The sequence below is a fragment of the Ranitomeya imitator genome, chromosome 1 (assembly GCF_032444005.1).
Source record: "Ranitomeya imitator isolate aRanImi1 chromosome 1, aRanImi1.pri, whole genome shotgun sequence".
NCBI lineage: Eukaryota > Metazoa > Chordata > Amphibia > Anura > Dendrobatidae > Ranitomeya > Ranitomeya imitator.
The window spans coordinates 180,962,237-180,984,383 of NC_091282.1; the positions used below are offsets into that span (position 1 = coordinate 180,962,237).

A 22,147-nucleotide genomic window follows, 5' to 3' on the forward strand; every position below is an offset into this window, starting at 1 on the left:
CAGTCAGAGCAAGAGGACGCGAAGACAGAGCGGCACCCGGTGTGTGGAACGCGGACAGGTGAATATTACATACTTACCTGCTCCCGGCGTCCCGCTCCCTCTGCCTGTCACACGGTCTTCGGTGCTGCAGCTCTTCCTCTATCAGCGGTCACGTGGGACCGCTGATTAGAGAAATGAATATGCGGCTCCACCCCTATGGGAGGTGGAGCCGCATATTCATTTCTCTAATCAGCAGTCCCACGTGACCGCTGAACAGGGGAAGAGCTGCAGCACCGAAGACCGTGTGACGGGCAGAGGGAGCGTCAGGATCGCTGGGACTAGGCGAGTATGCCTCAGCGCCCTCTCCCCTTCATCCGCCGACCCTGCCGCCCACCGTGACTCGAGTATAAGCCGAGAGGGGCACTTTCAGCCCAAAATTTTGGGATGAAAATCTCGGCTTATACTCGAGTATATACGGTAAATGTTTATTTTTATTTAAACATTCCAAAAATTCCTGTGAAGCACCAGAAGGGTTAATAAACTTCTTTAATATGGTTTTGAGCACCTTGAGGGGTGCAGTTTTTAGAATGGTGTCACACTTGGTTGTTTTCTATCATATAGACCCCTCAAAATGACTTCAAATGAGATGTGGTCCCTAAAAAAAAAAAATGGTGTTGTAAAAATGAGAAATTGCTGGTCAACTTTTAACCCTTATAACTCCCTAACAAAAAAAAATTTTGGTTCCAAAATTGTGCTGATGTAAAGTAGACATGTGGGAAATGTTACTTATTAGGTATTTTGTGTGACATGTATCTGTGATTTAATTGCATAAAAATTCAAAGTTGGAAAATTGCGAAATTTTCATAATTGTCGCCAAATTTCCATTTTTTTCACAAATAAACGCAGGTACCATCAAAGAATTTTTACCACAATCAAGAAGTACAATATGTCACGAGAAAACAATGTCAGAATCACTGGGATTCGTTGAAGCGTTCCAGAGTTATAACCTCATAAAGGGACAGTGGTCAGAATTGTAAAAATTGGCCCGGTCATTAACGTGCAAACCACCCTTGGGGGTAAAGGGGTTAAGAATTAGCAATGGTAACCAATGTTAAGAATTGTTAAATACAGATGACTTGTAATTAGATGGCAATGCCAAAATACATTTGTCAAATGCTTTGCTATTGTTCATCTTGCCTTTCATGTTGCCTTTAATGTTAACCCTGTCACTTTATCTAATTAACAGGTTAATTGAACAGGAACAGTTTGAGATTGTTACAGGTGGATGGGTTATGACTGATGAAGCCTCCTCTCACTATTTTGGTATGATTGATCAACTAATAGAAGGACACCAATGGCTGGAGAAAAATCTTGGTAAGAATTTTTTTTTAAACTTTTCCTCTTTGCGCTGTGTGCAGAATTATTAGGTAAGTGAGCGTTTTAACCATGTCATCATTTTTGTGTATATTTTCAATCTACATGCTGTATAAACATGAATGCTTATTGTTTTCAAACATATACCAAGTGACCTGGTGTTTTCCTCACACAAAATGGGCCAGTAAAGAGATTTCAGTGACTCTCAAAAGTCCAAAATTGTTCATTCTTAAAGAGAAATGCAGTACTCTTGAAATTGTAAAAAATTGGGGTGTGATTGCAGAACCATCAAAAATGTTGTTGCAAATGGTCAACAGGGTTGCAAAATACAATGTTGAGAAAATAAGACGCACATTATTGATGAAAAATTTGAGAAGACTCAAAAGTGAAGCGATCAGGAACCCATTTTCCTCCAATGCTGTCATATTTTAGAACTGCAACCTCAATGTAGTGCCCAGAAGTACAAGGTGCTCAGTGCTTCAGAGACATGGCCGAGGTAACGGATGCTGAGATCGACCACTAAACCAGACACAAATGGTGAAATTTAACATTGAGCCAAGAAATATCCAAAGACAGACTTTTTTTCACCAAGGTTTCATGGAGTGATAAAATAAGACGGGCACAGACCCATGGCATGTTGGAGGTGAGGTACTGCTATGGTATTAAAGATGAGTTAGTTGGACTTTTCTGGTTGACGATGGACTCCAAACAGAATTCCCAAACCTACTGCCAGTTTATAGAACATGATTCCATCAAGCAGTGGTACAAGAAATAACCTTCATCTTTCAAGGAAACAATGATTGTGATAATGCTTCATCACATGCATCGAAGTGCTTCATGGCTTGGCCAGCCAGTAAAGGCCTTGAAGATGAAAGAATGACATGGCCCATTTTCCATACCTGACCTAAACCCTATTGAGAACATGTGGGCCCTTCTTAAACAGGAGATTTACAGTGGAAAATGGTACACCTGTGTGAACAGTGTCTGGAGGTTGTGGTTGGTGCTGCCCAAAAAGTTGATCGTTGACCGATTAAGAAACTAACAGACTCCATGGATAAAAGGCTTATGACTCCTTTTGAAAAGGGCAATTATTGGTCACTAATTTTTTTTTAAGTCTCAAAACTGTATTTCTGTGATTTTTTTTTTTGAGTTATTTGGTTATCATTCTCACTTTAAAATGAGAATAAACTGTGATGAAAACATTTTTTCTTCGTTTGGCTGCCCAATAATTCTGCACGCAAATATTCCTTTACCTAGTTACCTTTTATGTTGTTATACTTGAACTGTGTCCTATGCAATGGAAGATCCTGAAGTATTAAGGTTATAGGAGGCAACCATTTTCTACTACTTTTACGGTTTAGGATTTATAGCCTGATGTTGAATTTCCAAGGTATTGGCCACTTGTTTTATCAATGAAGGTTGACAGATGCTGAATTTGCTGGAAAGTATCCCTTCTTTAAATAGATTTTTTCCCAAACTTACCGTATATACTCGAGTATAAGCCGACCCGAGTATAAGCCGACCCCCCCAATTTTGCCACAAAAAACTGGGAAAACTTATTGACTCGAGTATAAGCCTAGGGTGGAAATGCAGCATTTACCGGTGAATTTCAAAAATAAAAATAGATCATTATTGCCCCATAGCTGTGCCATATAGTGCTCTGCACCGTTCACTATTTCCCCATATCTGTGCCATATAGTGCTCTGCACCGTTCACTATTTCCCCATATCTGTGCCATACAGTGCTCTGCACCGTTCATATTTCCCCATAGCTCTGCCATATAGTGCTCTGCACCGTTCATATTTCCCCATAGCTCTGCCATATAGTGCTCTGCACCGTTCATATTTCCCCATAGCTCTGCCATATAGTGCTCTGCACCGTTCATATTGTCCCATATCTGCCCCATATAGTGCTCTGCACTGTTCATATTGCTCCATATCTGCCCCATATAGTGCTCTGCACCGTTCATATTGCCCCATATCTGCCCCATATAGTTCTCTGCACCGTTCATATTGCCCCATATCTGCCCCATATAGTGCTCTGCACTGTTCATATTGCCCCATATCTGCCCCATATAGTGCTCTGCACTGTTCATATTGCCCCATATCGTGCTCTGCACTGTTCATATTGCCCCATATCTGCCCCATATAGTGCTCTGCACCGTTCATATTGCCCCATATCTGCCCCATATAGTGCTCTGCACTGTTCATATTGCCCCATATCTGGCCCATATAGTGCTCTGCACTGTTCATATTGCCCCATATCTGCCCCATATAGTGCTCTGCACTGTTCATATTGCCCCATATCTGCCCCATATAGTGCTCTGCGCTGTTCATATTGCTCCATATCTGCCCCATATAGTGCTCTGCACTGTTCATATTGCCCCATATCTGCCCTATATAGTTCTCTGCACTGTTCATATTGCTCCATATCTGCCCCATATAGTGCTCTGCACCGTTCATACTGCCCCATAGATGCTCGGTATAAATCTGTGCCGCCGCTGCTGCTGCTGCAATAAAAAAAAAAAAAGCCATACTCACCTTTCTTGATTGCAGCTCCCAGCGTCCGGTCCCGGCGTCTCTCTGCTCTGACTGATCAGGCAGAGGGCGCCGTGCACACTAATATGCGTCATCGCGCCCTCTGACCTGCACAGTCAGAGCGCAGATAGACGCCGGGAAGATGGAGCGGCGCCCGGCGGCTGGAACGCGGACAGGTGAATATGACATACTTACCTGGTCCCGACGTCCGGCTCCCCCTGCCGTCCCACGGTCTTCTGTGCCGCAGCCTCTTCCTCTATCAGCGGTCACCGTTACCGCTGATTAGAGAAATGAATAGGCGGCTCCACCCCTATGGGAGGTGGAGCCGCCTATTCATTTCTCTAATGAGCGGTCCCACGTGACCGCTGAAGAGGGGAAGAAGCTGCAGCACAGAAGACAGTGGGAGGGCAGGGGGAGCGCCAGGATCGCTGGGACTAGGTAAGTATACCTCAGCGCCCTCTCCCTCTCACCCGCCGACCCCACCGCTACCGTGACTCGAGTATAAGCCGAGAGGGGCACTTTCAGCCCAAAAATTTGGGCTGAAAATCTCGGCTTATACTCGAGTATATACGGTAATTGTGATCATGTTCAACATTACTATGAAGACACCAATGTGAGAAATGTATCAAACTAATTGAGCCAGAATTCAAAAATAAAAAAATTGCCTTTCATGACTTGCATCATAATCAGGTTATGCTTTTGACACATTCTGTGCCTTACCTGACAAAGGTGTGTGATCCAATTTAACCCCTTCAAGTCGCGGCCCTTTTTCGTTTTTGCGTTTTCATTTTTCACTTCCCTCCTTTCCAGAGCCATAACTTTTTTATTTTTCCGTCAATATGGTCATGTGAGGGCTTATTTTTTGCGGGACGAGTTGTACATTTGAACGACACCATTGGTTTTACCATGTCTTTTACTAGAAAACAGGAAAAAAATTCCAAGTGCGGTGAAATTGCAAAAAAAGTGCAATCCCACACTTGTTTTTTGTTTGGCTTTTTTGCTAGGTTCATTAAATGCTAAAACTAACCTTCCATTGTGATTCTCTAGGTCATTCTGAATTCATAGACATCTAACATGTCTAGGTTATTTTTTATCCAAGTGGTGAAAAAAAATTCAAAACTTTGCTTAAAAAAAAAAAAGTGCCATTTTCCGATACCCGAAGCGTCTCCATTTTTCGTGATCTGGGGTAGGGTGAGGGCTTATTGTTTGCGTGCCGAGCTGACGTTTTTAATGATAGCATTTCGGTGCAGATACGTTCTTTTGATCGCCCATTATTGCATTTTAATGCAATGTCACGGCGACCAAAAAAACTTAATTCTGGCGTTTTGGATTTTTTTCTCGCTACGCTGTTTAGCGATCAGGTTAATGCTTTTTTTTATTGATAGATCGGGCGATTCTGAACGCGGCAATACCAAATACGTGTAGATTTTTTTTTTTTTTAATTGTTTTATTTAGGATGGGGCGAAAGGGGGGTGATTTAAACTTTTATATTTTTTTCATATTTTTAAAAACATTTTTTTTTTTTACTTGTGCCATGCTTCAATAGCCTCCATGGGAGGCTAGAAGCTGGCATAGCCTGATCAGCTCTGCTACATAGCAGCGATCATCAGATCGCTGCTATGTAGCTGAAATGCAGGTGTGCTGTGAGCGCCGACCACAGGGTGGCGCTCACAGTAGGCCGGCATCAGTAACCATAGAGGTCTCAAGGACCTCTATGGTTACCTTCCTGATGCATCGCCGACCTCCGATCATGTGACGGGGGTCAGCGATGACATCATTTCCGGCCACCCAGCCGGAAGCGCTGGTTAAATGCCGCTGTCTGCGTTTGACAGAGGCATTTAACAGGTTAATAGCGGTGGGTGAATAGCGATTTCACCTGCCGCTGTTTCGCTCACATGTCAGCTGTACAAAACAGCTGACATGTTGTGACTTTGATGTGGGCTCACCGCCGGAGCCCACATCAAAGGGGGTGACACGGCATGCGCAGTAGTAGTACGGCGCATGTCGTGAAAGGGTTAAAAAAGTGAATGGTTTACCAGAAAATGTTTCATGCACCAAAAATGTGCCAGAATTGTGGCATACTTTTCTGTCACAAACAAAGTGAATATTATTATTATTATTATTATTATTATTAATAATAATAGTAAGCAGCTTTATTTTTAGAGCACCATTGATTCCATGGTGATGTACATGAGAAGGGGTTAAATATAAGATGCAAATATGAAATACAGTGAGCTAATTAACAATAATAAACTGGTACAGAAAGGAGAGCGCCCTGCACTTGCAGGCTTTCAATCTGCAAGATAATAATGAAGGAAACCATAGGGTAGGGGGTTGCGGCAGCTCCGGTGGTGGTGAGGTGGCAACAGGGTCATTGTAGGTTGTTAGTTTTCTTGAAGAGGCTAGTTTTAAAGTTCCGTCTGAAGGTTCTGAATGTGGTGGATAATCGGATGTGTTGAGGCACAGAATTCCAGAGGGTGGGATAGAAGTCTTGGAGGCAATTTGGTGATTAACATATTTGTGTGGATTAGAGAAGGAGGTTCTTGGGAGGACTGGAAGTTGCGTGTTGGAGGATATATGGATGTTAGTACGGAGAGATATATGGAAAATGCATATTATGGACGGCTTTGTAGGTCAGTGTTGCCAGTTTGATCTGGATGCGTTGGAAAATTGGGAGATCGTGTGAATCTGTCTGGATGAGACAGTTTTAAAATATCCCATGCTTATAAGGCCGGCGTCACACTAGCGAGTTTTACAGACGTATGAGAGGTGCAGAAAATACGGATTGCACACGGTACAATGATTCTCTATGGCCCAGCTCCTATCTGCCGTATTTTACTGATCCGTATTATACGGTCTTCTACGGCCGTAGAAAATCGCAGCATGCTGCGTTTGTCAGCGTATTGCGCAAAAAAATCGCCAATGAAAGTCCATGGGGGCGAGAAAAATACGGATTACACACGGACCAACAGTGTGACTTGCGAGAAATACGCACCGGTGTTCTATAGAAAAGCCGGCAATTCAGTGCGGTGTACAGTAAAATCGCACTGACCGGTTAGAATAGCTAAAATAAATGTCTACACATAGTATAGGGGTGTGTATATATGTTTGTATGTATATATATATGTATATGTATATGTATTATGTTTTATATATACCGTATATACTCGAGTATAAGCCGACCCGAGTATAAGCCGACCCCCCTAATTTTGCCACAAAAAACTGGGAAAACTTATTGACTCGAGTATAAGCCTAGGGTGGAAATGCAGCATTTACCGGTGAATTTCAAAAATAAAAATAGATCATTATTTCCCCATAGCTGTGCCATATAGTGCTCTGCACCGTTCATATTTCCCCATAGGTGTGAACCATATAGTGCTCTGCACCGTTCATTGTGCCCCCTAGCTGTGCCATATACGGTGCTCTGCACCGTTCACTGTGCCCCATAGCTGTGCCATATACGGTGCTCTGCACCGTTCACTGTGCCCCATAGCTGTGCTGTGCCATATACGGTGCTCTGCACCGTTCACTGTGCCCCATAGCTGTGCCATATACGGTGCTCTGCACCGTTCACTGTGCCCCATAGCTGTGCTGTGCCATATACGGTGCTCTGCACCGTTCACTGTGCCCCATACATAGCTGTGCTGTGCCATATACGGTGCTCTGCACCGTTCACTGTGCCCCATAGCTGTGCTGTGCCATATACGGTGCTCTGCACCGTTCACTGTGCCCCATAGATGTGCCATATACGGTGCTCTGCACCGTTCACTGTGCCCCATAGCTGTGCTGTGCCATATACGGTGCTCTGCACCGTTCACTGTGCCCCATACATAGCTGTGCTGTGCCATATACGGTGCTCTGCACCGTTCACTGTGCCCCATAGCTGTGCTGTGCCATATACGGTGCTCTGCACCGTTCACTGTGCCCCATAGATGTTCCACATAAATTTGTGCCGCCGCTGCCGCAATAAAGAAAAAAAACCACATACTCACCTCCCTTGATTGCAGCTCCCAGCGTCCGGTCCCGGCGCCTCCATCTTCCCGGCGTCTCTGCTCTGACTGATCAGGCAGAGGGCGCCGCGCACACTATATGCGTCATCGCGCCCTCTGCCTGAACAGTCAGAGAGCAGAGACGCCGGGAAGATGGAGGCGCCGGCCGGGAAGATGGATCGGCGCCCGGCGGCTGGAACGAGGACAGGTGAATATGCTATACTTACCTAGTCCTGGCGATCCTCGCGCTGTCCCCTCCTGTCTTCGGTGCCGCAGCTTCTTTCTCTATCAGCGGTCACCGGCACCGCTGATTAGAGAAATGAATAAGCGGCTCCGCCCCTATGGGAGGTGGAGCCGCTTATTCATTTCTGTAATGAGCGGTCCCACGTGACCGCTGAAGAGAGGAAGAAACTGCAGCGCCGAAGCCCGTGGGACGGCAGGGACAGCGCGAGGATCGCTGGGACTAGGTAAGTATACCCCAGCGCCCTCAGCCCCTCACCTGCCGACCCCACCTCTACCGTGACTCGAGTATAAGCCGAGGGGGGCACTTTCAGCCCAAAAATTTGGGCTGAAAATCTCGGCTTATACTCGAGTATATACGGTATATTTATTTCCTACAGCGCTAGATAGCAGAAAAGCAGGTAATTCAATTGCCGGCTTTTCCTATCTACTTCTCAAACCCGACATGTGAGACATGGTTTACATACAGTAAACCATCTCATATCCCTTCTTTTATTACATATTCCTCTCTAGTAATGTAAGAAGTGTCTTGGTGTAAAATTTGGGGGCTCTAGCTACTAGATTAAGGGGTTAAATTGCAGAAAAAATTTACGTGGGCTCCCGCGCAATTTTCTCCGCCAGAGTGGGGAAAGCCAGTGACTGAGGGCAGATATTAATAGCCTAGAGAGGGACCATGCTTATAGGACCCCCATTGGCTAAAAACATCTGCCTCCAGCCACCCCAGATAAGGCACATCAGTAAGATGCGCCTATTCTGGCACTTAGCCTCTCTCTTCCCACTCCCGTGTAGCGGTGGGATATGGGGTAATGAAGGGTTAATGTCACCTTGCTATTGTAAGGTGACATTAAGCCAGATTAATAATGGAGAGGCGTCAATTATGGCACCTATCCATTATTAATCCAATAGTACCAAATGGTTAATAAAACACACACATTATTACAAAGTATTTTAATGAAATAAAGACACAGGGTGTTTTAATATTTTATTATACTCTTAATCCACCTGAAGACCCTTGTCACCTGGAACAAAGTTAAAAAAAAACAAACAACAATATTCCATACCTTCCGTCGTTCAGTCTTGTCCCACGCTGTAAATTCATCTGAAGGGGTTAAATCATTTTACACCCAGGAGCTCTGCTAATGCAGCTGTGCTCATGGCTGTAAAAACCCGGGGAATTATTGGAATGCAGGGGGATGACCTGTAGTTACCTCGTAGTTACCGCGGTGATGCGCCCTGTGCTGTATGTCCTCATATGAACTCGAGCCTGGGAACTTTTCTGAATATTTTCCCACGCTCAGTGTGACGCCGGCCTTAAACTGAAAAATGTGATGCCTTGCAACACGACCTATTATATTGGCACTTTCTAAGAATTGCAGTGTTGATTTACCTACCTTATTAATATGCCTGTACAGTATATACCTGCCTGCTATTAATTTTATTTCTTATGTAGGTGTAAAACCAAAATCAGGATGGGCTGTCGATCCTTTTGGGCATTCTCCAACTATGGCTTACATTCTTAAGCGATCGGGGATATCGAGCATGCTTATCCAACGCATTCACTATTCAATAAAGAAACATTTTTCAGCAAAGAAGACATTAGAGTTCTTTTGGAGGCAAAACTGGGGTAAGCAAATACTTTTCACTAACGCTTTTTATTGTTGACTGACATTTCAGTGCAACTTTTCTAATACACAATACTCAAAACAAACTTACGGTAAATATCTATTTGATGAAAACTAGTAGTCAAGTCACATGTTCTCACATTAACCAATTGTTTATGGACAGCTAATAAGGCAACACAATCAATAACATTTTTCCTTTTGCAATGACTATTCCTAAAGCAAGGAAGCTAGTCTTAACGCTATAGCCAGTCACTGAGCTCCAGCTGCTTATACATTGGAAAAGCCACTGAGCTCAGTGATAAGCTGCATCGGTGATCTGCATGGTCAATGTGATGTTATTCCTGCTGTCAAAATGCATACCTGAAGCAGGGAGCTGGCCCGAGACCCAGGGTGAGAGTACAATCTGGCTTCATGACTCCAAGCGTTTGAAGTCCACTTTTTTGAAAGTGGAAAATCTCTTTAGTTCGGACATCTAATTCATGGTTTGGACGTAGGTCTCTTAACCCAAACATGTCTGCTTCATTTATTTCTTTGAAGCTGTCCCTCTCTGGTCAGGAGAGCTCCCGCCAGTTTGTGCATTGCAATCCAATCTCAGACAGATTTTGCACGAATGTCTGAATGAACCTTAATACATGGCTAATTCCAGCAGAGTATCTAGAGGTGGTCCTTTTGCTGATGTCCCCCACTCCCTACAAGCTAAACAGACCCTGAAAGATAGCTAATGGCTTCTTTAAACTTGTGATTTTGAGGATGCGTTTTTGAATTTCCTAATGTGGTGAAATATTTGTCTGCGAACTTGAACTCCTGTGGGTCAAGAATGAGATGTTGGCAGCAGTTATTGGAATGCTAACAGTTCATCATCCCAGAGCATGATGCGCAGCTCAACAGGCCTTTTTTAATGGATTATTGCAAGACCCTTAATAAGAAAAAAAAACTAAGTTGAAAGTTTGTGGGATCACAGATAAATACTTGAGAATTTAATGATTTAGAGAGACATTAAGCTACTTGGTCCTGCAGGCTGTAATGAACAGTTGAGACTGCTGGTTTCTAAAGTGCCCAAAAGCTGTTGCATAAGCTTTTAATATCCTATTGATCTAAGTTGAAAACAATAATTGTTGTTCATGACGTGACACGACTTTCAGCCAACATAGAAAGCTACGGAGAGTTCAGGGTCTGCAGCATTAGAGGAATTAAGGCGTTCTTTGCTTTTATTGTTCATTGTGCATAAATGTGTAGTTAGTGCAGCTTTTCTGGGTGTTTACCACAAAAATGCCCAGTTTGAAAGTAGGGGACAAGAGAATTCAACATTCATAAATAACACTACATGTGGAGGAGAAGATTAAGCCGCCACTAGCCAAGTATAATCCAGATAAAAATATTTATTTTTATTAGATTATAAATTAAAAATGATGTAGAAAGTCTGCTACATTCCAAAATACAGGGGTTAAGGTTACATATAGTGCTAAGTGATGAATGCACAATTACCGTAGATATAAGTAATACAATAAATAATGAATAATATACAAAATGAATTAAAATATGAAAGGATGAATGTTTAATCATATGACTGATTAGTCAAATAGCACTCATAAAAAATGAAAAGTGCAATGTAATTGAAATAAACTAGACAAAATCATCAAAATGCCACCAGATAAGTAAGTATAAATTTCGATGCAACTCAGTGGTTACTCTGGTAATGGGTCCTGTTGTGTCAATCACAAGATGAATAATCTAGGTGCCATGTGTCAGCGAACTTACAGTGAGTCGCTGCTTACTCACGATGTGAGTGAATGAATTAAATCATAATGAATCAGAAGTCTGTCATACAGCTAGATGAAAATTATAAAGATCAGGCACTTACAGAAATACATGACTGGTAACCTTGGCGTCCCCGTCGCCCCAACACATGTTTCGTTAGTCTTCCTGAGGAGCCGTGTGTTGGGGGAGGTATTTGCCAGGCTATTTATATGAATCTTGTCCAATAGGTGAAAAAAATAGCGATGGGTGTGTTGTAGATAAATATCATGTGACCTGCGCTGTAACGGAAAGGTCCCATCATGATTGCGCATGCATCATCGACCCGGCACTCTTTAATGCTCTTCCGGATCACGGCAGTGGAACGCAAGGCCATAAACTCCATCAGAGTGACGGAGCATGTGCAATGCAGTCACTAGTTCCGTGCTACCAAAGAGCCGTGCTCGAGGCCAATAGCGCATGCGCACCCAGGACAGCTGAAATAATGACCATAAATTTGCAGTGTGTGACGAGAATGCATGAGAAAAAGTGAATGTGTGTGAATAGTGGGCAAATGAAGAATCAAATAAGTAAAGAGAAGTGATTAAAGGGAACCTGTCACCCGGAAAATCGCGGGTGAGGTAAGCCCACCGGCATCAGGGGCTTATCTACCGCATTCTGTAATGCTGTAGATAAGCCCCCGATGTTACCTGAAAGAGGAGAAAAAGACGTTAGATTATACTCACCCAGGGGCAGTCCCGCTGCTGATTCGGTTGGATGGGTGTCTCTGGTCCGCTGCGGCGCCTCCCATCTTCATTCCAAGACGTCCTCTTCTGATCTTCAGCCACGGCTCCAGAGCAGGCGTACTTTGTCTGCCCTGTTGAGGGCAGAACAAAGTACTGCAGTGCGCAGGCGCCGGAAAGGTCAGAGAGGCCCGGCGCCTGCGCACTGCAGTACTTTGTCGAAGCGGTTGCGAAACGTGCGTTGGAGTGGTGTGTGAGGGGGCTGTGACACGCATATGCTGGTTGGTATACACGGCTTACAAGTTTTTTTGCTGTTTGATCTGTGCTCATTTTCTATTTATATTACTGAGATTGTTATTTTGTGCAGTACTTTTTGTGAGTTTGGATTTTGTCAAATGCTATTTCAATACTTCCGATATATTATTGATTACAATATACATTCTATATATTATCATATTTCCTTATATACCTTTTTGCTGCATCATTGGAATGACAATATAACGGTCCACTCTATTTTATTATACAACACATGTGTTATAATGATATGTATAGATATTGATTAATTATTTTACTCACATATTATTTATCACATATATTTTTATCACCTTTTTAATCATATTTATATCAGATATCTTTATAAATTTACTATCACATACACTTTTTTCCTATTTTTATATGATTTATAGTAATTCCTTATATAGTTATTTTTCACACATTTATTTTTCACAGATTTTTTCACATTTTTTAGTTTATATTATTCATATATATATATTGTCAGTTTGCCAATGATGCATCAATTATAGGCTCTCTTGTGTGGATGTGCATTTGACGAGTGTCGGATCTCTTTTAAATACTTATATATTTGGTTTATGTGCGCATGTTTAAATTGTAAAGGAATTATATTTTTTTATTATTTTTATTGTATATGATTTTTTACATTTGGTATATGTTATTGTTAATAATTTTATTTATATGTCAGCCGTGATATTATTTTATTTAATATATTTTATATGATTATATTTGTATCCACTTGGTATATATTATTGGTTGTTGTATCGATTGGCTCTTGCGTGCCGTAGCCCCCCCACATACTGGTTTATATTTTATCCATTATCTTTGTTCATGATATATTTTATTCTGGATTAATTATATATATATATTTTAATAAAAATGTTATTAATTGTGTTATGTCCTTTTTAAATAATAAAAATTGTTAATGAAAAAATTCTTTTGAATCTGTTGTCAGTAAATATTCTTTTTGGGGTATATGCTTTTTGTTGAATATTTATTTTTTTGAGTTATTATCAATATATTTTGGTATTTCTTTTCTATATAGGATTTATTAACATTGGGGGCTTATCTACAGCATAACAGAATGCTGTAGATAAGCTCCTGATGCCGGTGGGCTTACCTCACCCGCGATTTTCGGGGTGACAGGTTCCCTTTAAATGAGTGAATGAAAATAAAATTGAAAAATGCAGGTAAATGGAGATTGTGCTAGATTGGTAGTGGGTGAGAATGTGAAATGTAAAGATGAAGAATTAAGAAAAAATGTGTGCAGTGTGAATGATGGTTTGTAACCGCAACGTATCTGCCTATGACTGTAACTGCGTTCACGGAAACGGTGGTAAATGTCCTTGGCCTGGCGTTCAAAGGTCTCATCGGTGGAACAGATGCGGCAAATCCTTAGGTGTTGGCCAACCAGTATACTGTTGATTGTTGAAGGAAGATGAGATGAACTGGCATGCAATAGTTTGTCGCAGTTGGTATTCTATATATGTCCGTCTCAATTAAGCCTTGTGGGGAAACCCGAATATCAAGGTCAAGGAAATTAAGTTGGCGTCCGTATGTAAATGTCAATTTAATATTCCGATCATTTCGATTCAATATGGTGATAAATTCATTGAAATGTTCAACGGTATCCTCCCAGAGAAATAGAATGTCAACAATATAATGGATTCAGTGATGCACTTTATCGTTCCGTTCGACCGGGTTACTGAGAAAAATTTCCTGCTCCCACGCGCCAAGAAAAAGATTTGCATAGGACGGAGCACAGGCCACTCCCATTGCAGTCCCCTGCAGCTGGAGAAAAATCTGATCTTTAAATAGAAAACAATTGTGAGTAAGAACAAATTTCAAGTTGTAGAATATACTCAGTGATGGATCAAAATTGCCAGCTGCAAGGAACCAGGAAACGGCACTAAGTCTGTCCTCATGCTTGATGGAAGTATTTAGACTTTCGACGTCGGCAGTGACAATGAGCATAGCATACTGTTGTGAACTTACTGTATAAGCCGTCAAAACTGTGAAGGACTGCGGTGGTGTCCTTGATGAAGGATGGAAGAGTAGCGACCAAGGGTTTTAAATAAAAATCATCTATTAAACAGACCAGTTCACAAATACCCTCATTACAGGATACAATTGGTCAGCCTTGTGGGTTGACATGGTGTTTGTGAATTTTTGGAACTAAGTACAAGGTAGACATGCGAGGTTTTGTGGCAAGAATGGTGTCCATGAGTTTCTTAGGAATAATATTTGCTTCAAATGCCTGTGTTACGATATTGAATAATTCCTGCTGAAATTCAGTGCGGGGGTTATAGTTAAAAGCCTCTTGTAAAACTTTTTGTCAAGAAGCAATTTATAGGCTTGATTTTCATATAGGTCATTTGGCCAAAGGACCACATTTCCCCCTTTGCAGGTTTAATTGTTACATCTGTCCATTGTCTGATCTCATAAATGGCCCTATTCTCATCCCCATTTCCCCCAGATCGAAGAGATGAGCCAAGTTTCTCAGTGTCTTGGCTGACCATTTTAATAAAAACCTCAACAGCCGGGTACGTGTTAAGACTGGGGAATTTCTTGGATTTGCCATATAGATGCATGAGGTAATTACTCACCGAAGATGCTATCCTGGAGTCCTTACTAAAGGAACAAGAAACAATAGCCTCTTGTTCTTGAGTAGTATCTGTAGATCCCAGTGCCTGAGGTTTATCATGGTATCGCGTGAGGATCAATTTTTTAGCAAATAAATGCACATCCTTTATGGCCTCAAAGACATCTAGAGATTTAGCTGGGGGAAAAGTTAGTCCTCGTTCAAGAATTTTTTCTTGCATTACTGTTAATTTGTGATTGGACAGATTAATTACCTTGGGTTTGTCCGTGATTGTAACGAAAATAGTTTTTTTGAGAATTTTTTTTTTTTTACCATGATTTTTGGTTGTCATATATACATTCCTAGCGGGATCCATATCCTGTGTAGATACTTGACTGGAATGTGAGGCAATAGATGTAACTGAGGAACTCCGAGATGACGGTGTTAAGCGTTGCTTCCTAGTTTGCCATCTGACAACCTTTCTATTGTCATAATTCGTTAAATCCCTCTATTTCTTTGTTTTAAGGGCACAAATATCCTTCTCCTATTTTTCTAGATCCACATCCAGATCATGGAAAAATTGGTCAACAATTTCTTTAGGGTTGTCTTTAACCCCTTAACGATCGCCGATACGCCTTTTAACGGCGATAGTTAAGGGTACTTAAACCACAGCGCTGTATAGTGCCCCCCCCCAGAGTCGAATTTACTCCAGGCTCTTCGCTGCCGGAGGTAGCCGGGATTCCAGAGAATATGATTCGGGTCTGTTGCGATCACCAGTATTAACTGTATACCGGCGACCACAAAAAAAGAAAAAAGTCCAATGTGCCATTTAATTTCTCTGTCCTACGATGTGATGGCACATCAGAGGACAGAGAAATAGGGTCCCCAATCACCTCCCGATACTTTCAAGTGTCTCCCGGTGCTCCTCGGCCCTCCTGCTTCCCCCCATGAGCGCCACCATCTTTTTCTAGGAAGAAAATGGAGGGCGCATGCGCAGTGCGCCTGCTCAGATCTGCCGGCCGGCACCTGGCAACAATAGGAAAATTTTTCCTATTAGTTAGTGTCTATCACAGTGACCAAAATTATCACAGTGATCAAAATAAATAAAAAAAAGTTAGAAAAAAATAATAAAATAAGATGTATTTATTTCAGTTTTCCAATTAGGGTTACAGTTGGGCTAAAGTGAGTTGGGCTAAAGTTAGGGTTAGGGTTGGGGCTAAAGTTAGGGTTAAGGTTGGGGCTAAAAATAGGGTTAGAGTTGGGATTAGGGTTTGGATTAGGGTTGAGATTAGGCTTAGGTTTGGATTATGTTTAGGTTTGAGATTAGGGTTAGGTTTGGGATTAGGGTTATGGTTAGGGGTGTATTGGGATTAGGGTTCGGATTAGGGTTATGTTTGTGGTTAGGGTTATGGTTAGGATTAGGGTTTGGAGTATGTTGGGGTTAGGATTTTGTTTAGGGTTATGGTTAGGGTTGAGATTAAGGTTATTGTTCGGGTTGGGGTTAGGGGTGTGTTTGGGTTAGGGTTATGATTAGGAGTATGGATAGGGTTGAGATTAGGGTTAGGGGTGTGTTGGGGTTAGGGTTGGAGTTAGAATTTGGGGGTTTTCACGGTTTAGGTGCATCAGGGGTCTCCAAATGTGACATGGCGCCACCATTGATTCCAGCCAATTTTGCGTTCAAAATGTCAAATGGTGCTCCTTCCCTCCTGAGCTCTGCCGTGCACCCAAACAGTGGTTTACCCCCACATATGGGGCATCAGGGTATTCAGGACAAATTGGACAACAACTTTTGAGGTCCAATTTTTCTTGTTATCCTTGGGAAAATAAAAAAAATTGAGGGCTAAAAAAATCATTTTTGTGGGAAAAAAATGATTTTTTATTTTCACAGCTCTGCATTATAAACTTCTGTGAAGCACTTGGGGGTTCATAGTGCCCACCACACGTCTAGATAAGCTCCTTGGAGGTGTTTAGTTTCCAAAATTGGGTCACTTGTGGAGGGGGGGGGGGTTCTGCTGTTTAGGTACATCAGGGGCTCTGCAAACGCAACATGACGCCCGCAGATCATTCTATCAAAGTCTGCATTCCAAAACGGCATTCTTTCCCTTCCGATTTCTGCCATACACCCAGACAGTGGTTTCCCCCCCACATATGGGGTATCGGCGTACTCACGACAAACTAGGCGACTACTTTCGAGGTCCAATTTCCCATGTTACACTTGTGAAAATAAAAAATTGTGGCCTAAAAATCATTTTTGACGAAAATAGGATTTTTTATTTTCATGGCTCTGCTTTATAACTTCTGTGAAGCACTTGGGGGTTCATAGTGTTCACCACACATCTAGATAAGCTCCTTGGGAGGTCTAGTTTCCAAAATGGTGTAAATTGTGTGGGGTTTCCACTGTTTAAGCACATCAGGGGCTCTCCAAATGCGACATGGCGCCAATCTCAATTCCAGCCAATTCTGCATTGAAAAAGTCAAACAGCGCTTCTTCCGTTCCGAACTCTGCCGTGAGCCCAAACAGTGGTGTACCCCCACATATGGGGTATCAGCGTATTCAGGAGAAATTGCACAACAAATTTTGTGGTTCTTTTTCTCTTTCTACACTTGTGAAAATAAAAAAAAATTGGTTCTGAATTAAAATGTTTGTTAAAAAAAAAAAATGTAAATTTTTTCCTTCCACATTGCTTCAGTTACTGTGAAGCACGTAAAGGGTTAATAAACTTCTTGAATGTGGTTTTGAGCACCTTGAGGGGTGTAGTTTTTAGAATGTCACTTTTGGGTATTTTCTGTCTTGCACCCCTCAAAGTGACTATAAATGTGAGATGGTCCCTAAAAAAAAAATGGTTTTGTAAATTTTGATGTAAAAATGAGAAATCGCTGGTCAATTTTTAACCCTTATAACTTCCTAACAAAAAAAAATTGTTTCCAAAATTGTGCCGATGTAAAGTAGACATGTGGGAAATGTTATTCATTAACTTTTTTGTGTGACATATACCTGATTGAAGGGAATTAAAATACAAAGTTTGAAAATAGCAAAATTTTAAAAATTTTCACCATATTTGTTTTTTTCATAAATAAACGCACGTAATATAAAATAAATTTTTAGCACGACCATGAAGTACATGACACGAAAAAACAGTCTCAGAATCAGGCCGGCGTCACATTTGTGAGTTTTACGGACGTATGAGCGCAGAAATTACGTCCGTAAAACTCGCAAAACAAACGGCACAATTATTCTCTATGCCCCTGCTCCTATCTGCCGTATTTTACTGATCCGTATAATACGGCTTTCTACGGCCGTACAAAATCGCAGCATGCTGCGTTTGTCACCGTACTGCGCAAGAAATACACCAATGAAAGTCTATGGAAGCGTGAAAAATACGGATTATACACGGACAAGCAGTGTGACTTGCGAGAAATACGCAGCGGTGTTAGAGAGAAAAGCCGGTAATTCATTGCGGTGTACAGTAAAATCACACTGTCAGCTTCCAGTCCAATAGGTAGAATTAATGTGTACACATAGAATAGGTATATATATATATATATATATATATATATATATATATATATATATATATATATATATATATATATATTATATTGTCAGTGAGACACATATATGTGTATATATATATATATATTATTTATTCCAGCGCTAGACAGCTTTAAAGCCGGTAATTCAATTACCGGCTTTTGCTATCTCCTTCCTAAACCCGACATGATATGAGACATGGTTTACATACAGTAAACCATGTCTTCTCCCCATTTTTTTTTTGCAGATTCCACACTACTAATGTTAGTAGTGTGTATCTGCAAAATTTGGCCGTTCTATCTACTAGACTAGGGTCCACGGTTATTGCCCCCCCCCCCCCTGGCTAAAAACACCTGCCCCCAGCCACCCCAGAAAATGACATCTGGAAGATGCGCCTATTCTGGCACTTGGCCACTCTCTTCCCATTCCCGGGTAGCGGTGGGATATGGGGTAATGAAGGGTTAATGTCACCTTGCTATTGTAAGGTGACATTAAGCCAAATTAATAATGGAGAGGCGTCAATTATGACACCTATCCATTATTAATCCAATTGTAGTAAAGGGTTAAAAAGTACACAAACACATTATTAAAAATTATTTTAATGAAATAAAAACAAAGGTTATTGTAGTAATTTATTCTACGCCCAATCCAGTCACTGAAGACCCTCGTTCTGTAATAAAAACAAAATAATAAACCAACAATAGCCTTACCTACCGCAGATCTGTAAAGTCCAACGATGTAAATCCTTCTGAAGGGGTTAAAATATTTTGCAGCCACGAGCTTTGCTAAAGCAACGTTGCTCGTGGCTGCAAAACCCCGGGGAATGAAGGTAAAGTAGGTCAATTACCTATATTTACCTTCATTTGCGGTGAGGCGGCCTCTGCTGGTTGTTCCTAGATCGTGGGAACTTTCCTAGAAAGCTCCCAGGCTCGAGTTCATAAGAGGCGCCCTCTGCTGGTTGTCCTCATATGAACTGGAGCCTGGGAGCTTTCTAGGAAATGAGCTCTCATGTCTGATGTTTGGGCGCCGTCTTTAGTTCTCTCAAATGTATATTTATGTGTATATACATTTTTTATATATATATATTTTTTTTATTTGCTTTTCTCCCTCACTAACATATTAATAATATGAGAGCCAGATGTGAGCTGGGGGGAGAGTCGTTTGATCTCCCATATCTCACCAGGATGTTTAGACTCCATGTGTTTAGGAGTTGTCCACCACTAGGATAACCCTTTTTGGATATGAATATTTGGTGCTGATAAAATAAAAACACTTCTACGCACTTTCCGTGCCAGTGGTGTTAGCACTCGCGTTCCTGGGGCTGACATAAGGTTATTACATGAGAGCCCAGCGCCCAATTATAGCTGGCATAGCTGTCCCTGCCTTCAGACAAATTGAACATCAAGAGGAAGTGAGAGAGCATACACAGAACTGGCTTCCTGTTGATGTTCAAAATGTCTGGGACATAATCAAACGAGAGCCCCGGAACTTCAGTGCTGACACCGCTGGAACGGCACCGTAAGAGGAGGTGACTGTAAGTGTTTTTTTTTTTTTTTATCCGCGCCAAACATTCAGATTGAGCAGGTGTTGTCCTATCAGTGGACCAGCTCCAGGCAGCAGCTGCCAAGGCAAACAGGATCATGGGGTGCATTAAAAGAGGTCTGGATACACATGATGAGAGCATTATACTGCCTCTGTACAAATCCCTAGTTAGACCGCACATGGAGTACTGTGTCCAGTTTTGGGCACCGGTGCTCAGGAAGGATATAATGGAACTAGAGAGAGTACAAAGGAGGGCAACAAAATTAATAAAGGGGATGGGAGAACTACAATACCCAGATGGATTAGCGAAATTAGGATTATTTAGTCTAGAAAAAAGACGACTGAGGGGCGATCTAATAACCATGTATAAGTATATAAGGGGACAATACAAATATCTCGCTGAGGATCTGTTTATACCAAGGAAGGTGACGGGCACAAGGGGGCATTCTTTGCGTCTGGAGGAGAGAAGGTTTTTCCACCAACATAGAAGAGGATTCTTTACTGTTATGGCAGTGAGAATCTGGAATTGCTTGCCTGAGGAGGTGGTGATGGCGAACTCAGTCGAGGGGTTCAAGAGATGCCTGGATGTCTTCCTGGAGCAGAACAATATTGTATCATACAATTATTAGGTTCTGTAGAAGGACGTAGATCTGGGTATTTATTATGATGGAATATAGGCTGAACTGGATGGACAAATGTCTTTTTTCGGCCTTACTAACTATGTTACTATGTTTAAAGAAAATACTTCAGAAACTAGGTGCATGTATTGCATTCTTGTTTGATTCAAAGTGACGATCAGACTGGATTAACAATCAAAGGACTCATGCTTTATTTATTTATAAAACGTTATCTACTTGCCCAAACTTTCCCCCTCATGCACATCCTTTTGGATATGTTACTTTTTTTTCCTCATTGTAGTAACTATGTAGCTTAGTTTATATCTCTATAAATTCTTATAGCTTTTTAGTTTCATGGTGTTACCTCTGGAATAAGGATAGTGTAAACCAGTGGTCCCCAACCTTTCTGAGCTTGAGAGCCACATTCAGCTTAGAAAGAGGGTCGCAAGCCACATTCAGCACTGAGAGAGGGTCGCGAGCCACATCCAGCTCCCACCTCCTTCAAAGTAGTGTCAACCAAAGCCCCCATTACAGGTATAATGATAACCAAAGCTTTTGCACAGAAATCACTCCAAAGCAGTAAACTGAGATCCATGGGTTCCCACAATATCACCTTTCAGTATTCTCCCATCAAGGACTCCCAACACACTGTCACATCCAGCTTTGAGCATCTCCTTTAACAGGTAGTACCATCTTCTAGTGTACCATACCTAAAACATCTCTAAACCCCTAAGACCAGTAAATGTGCATCCAGATCTGCACTTCTGTGCAGGGCTACTCACAAAATTCACCATTTTGAGATGTTCTCTGCATACCAGTTTGCTGGACATTGAGCTAATGCACCAAGCTGGCAGACAGTCGCAAGCCACAATTCATGGGACCGCGAGCCACATGTGGCTCCCGAGCTACAGGTTGGGGACACCTGGTGTAAACATTAGGACAATCTACTCATCCAAAAGAGGCCTTAGTGTGTACATATGCATATGTACTGAGTTTAGAACTTGTTAGTTGTTATATTAATAAAAAGTTACTATTTGAACCAAGCATACTCCATATCCTCCTGATTTTTCATTTACTGAAGTATGTAGGTAGGCCTGTGTGTTTCTCATCAGGAATGACGCTGTTGACCTGCAGATATGGGGTTAATTTGAAGGTTATCAGCTTTATCCTGCCCGACGCCTGCGCATAGCCGAATGCAGTGGGTAGAAAATTATCTTTATTCTCCCCGCCAGCATCCATATTCAGTCATGGGGACACCACCGGTTCAGTCACCGATCTGTGTATACAGATACTGTAGATGTGTGTGTATATACTGTAGGTGTTAAGAAATATTATAGAGGTGTTCTGACACTAATAACGTATTTAC

The 22,147-nt window shown here is 41.8% G+C and overlaps 1 protein-coding gene across 1 annotated transcript in view; it reads left to right on the forward strand.

Annotated features, from left to right (window-relative positions):
* The window catches only part of MAN2A1 (mannosidase alpha class 2A member 1), a 216,690-nt gene that overhangs the window by 110,119 nt on the left and 84,424 nt on the right, over positions 1-22,147 (forward strand). The window contains exons 5-6 of the mRNA XM_069752627.1: positions 1,226-1,353; positions 9,570-9,743. Coding sequence (XP_069608728.1) covers positions 1,226-1,353; positions 9,570-9,743 — 302 coding nt within the window. The remainder of the gene's footprint in view (positions 1-1,225; positions 1,354-9,569; positions 9,744-22,147) is intronic.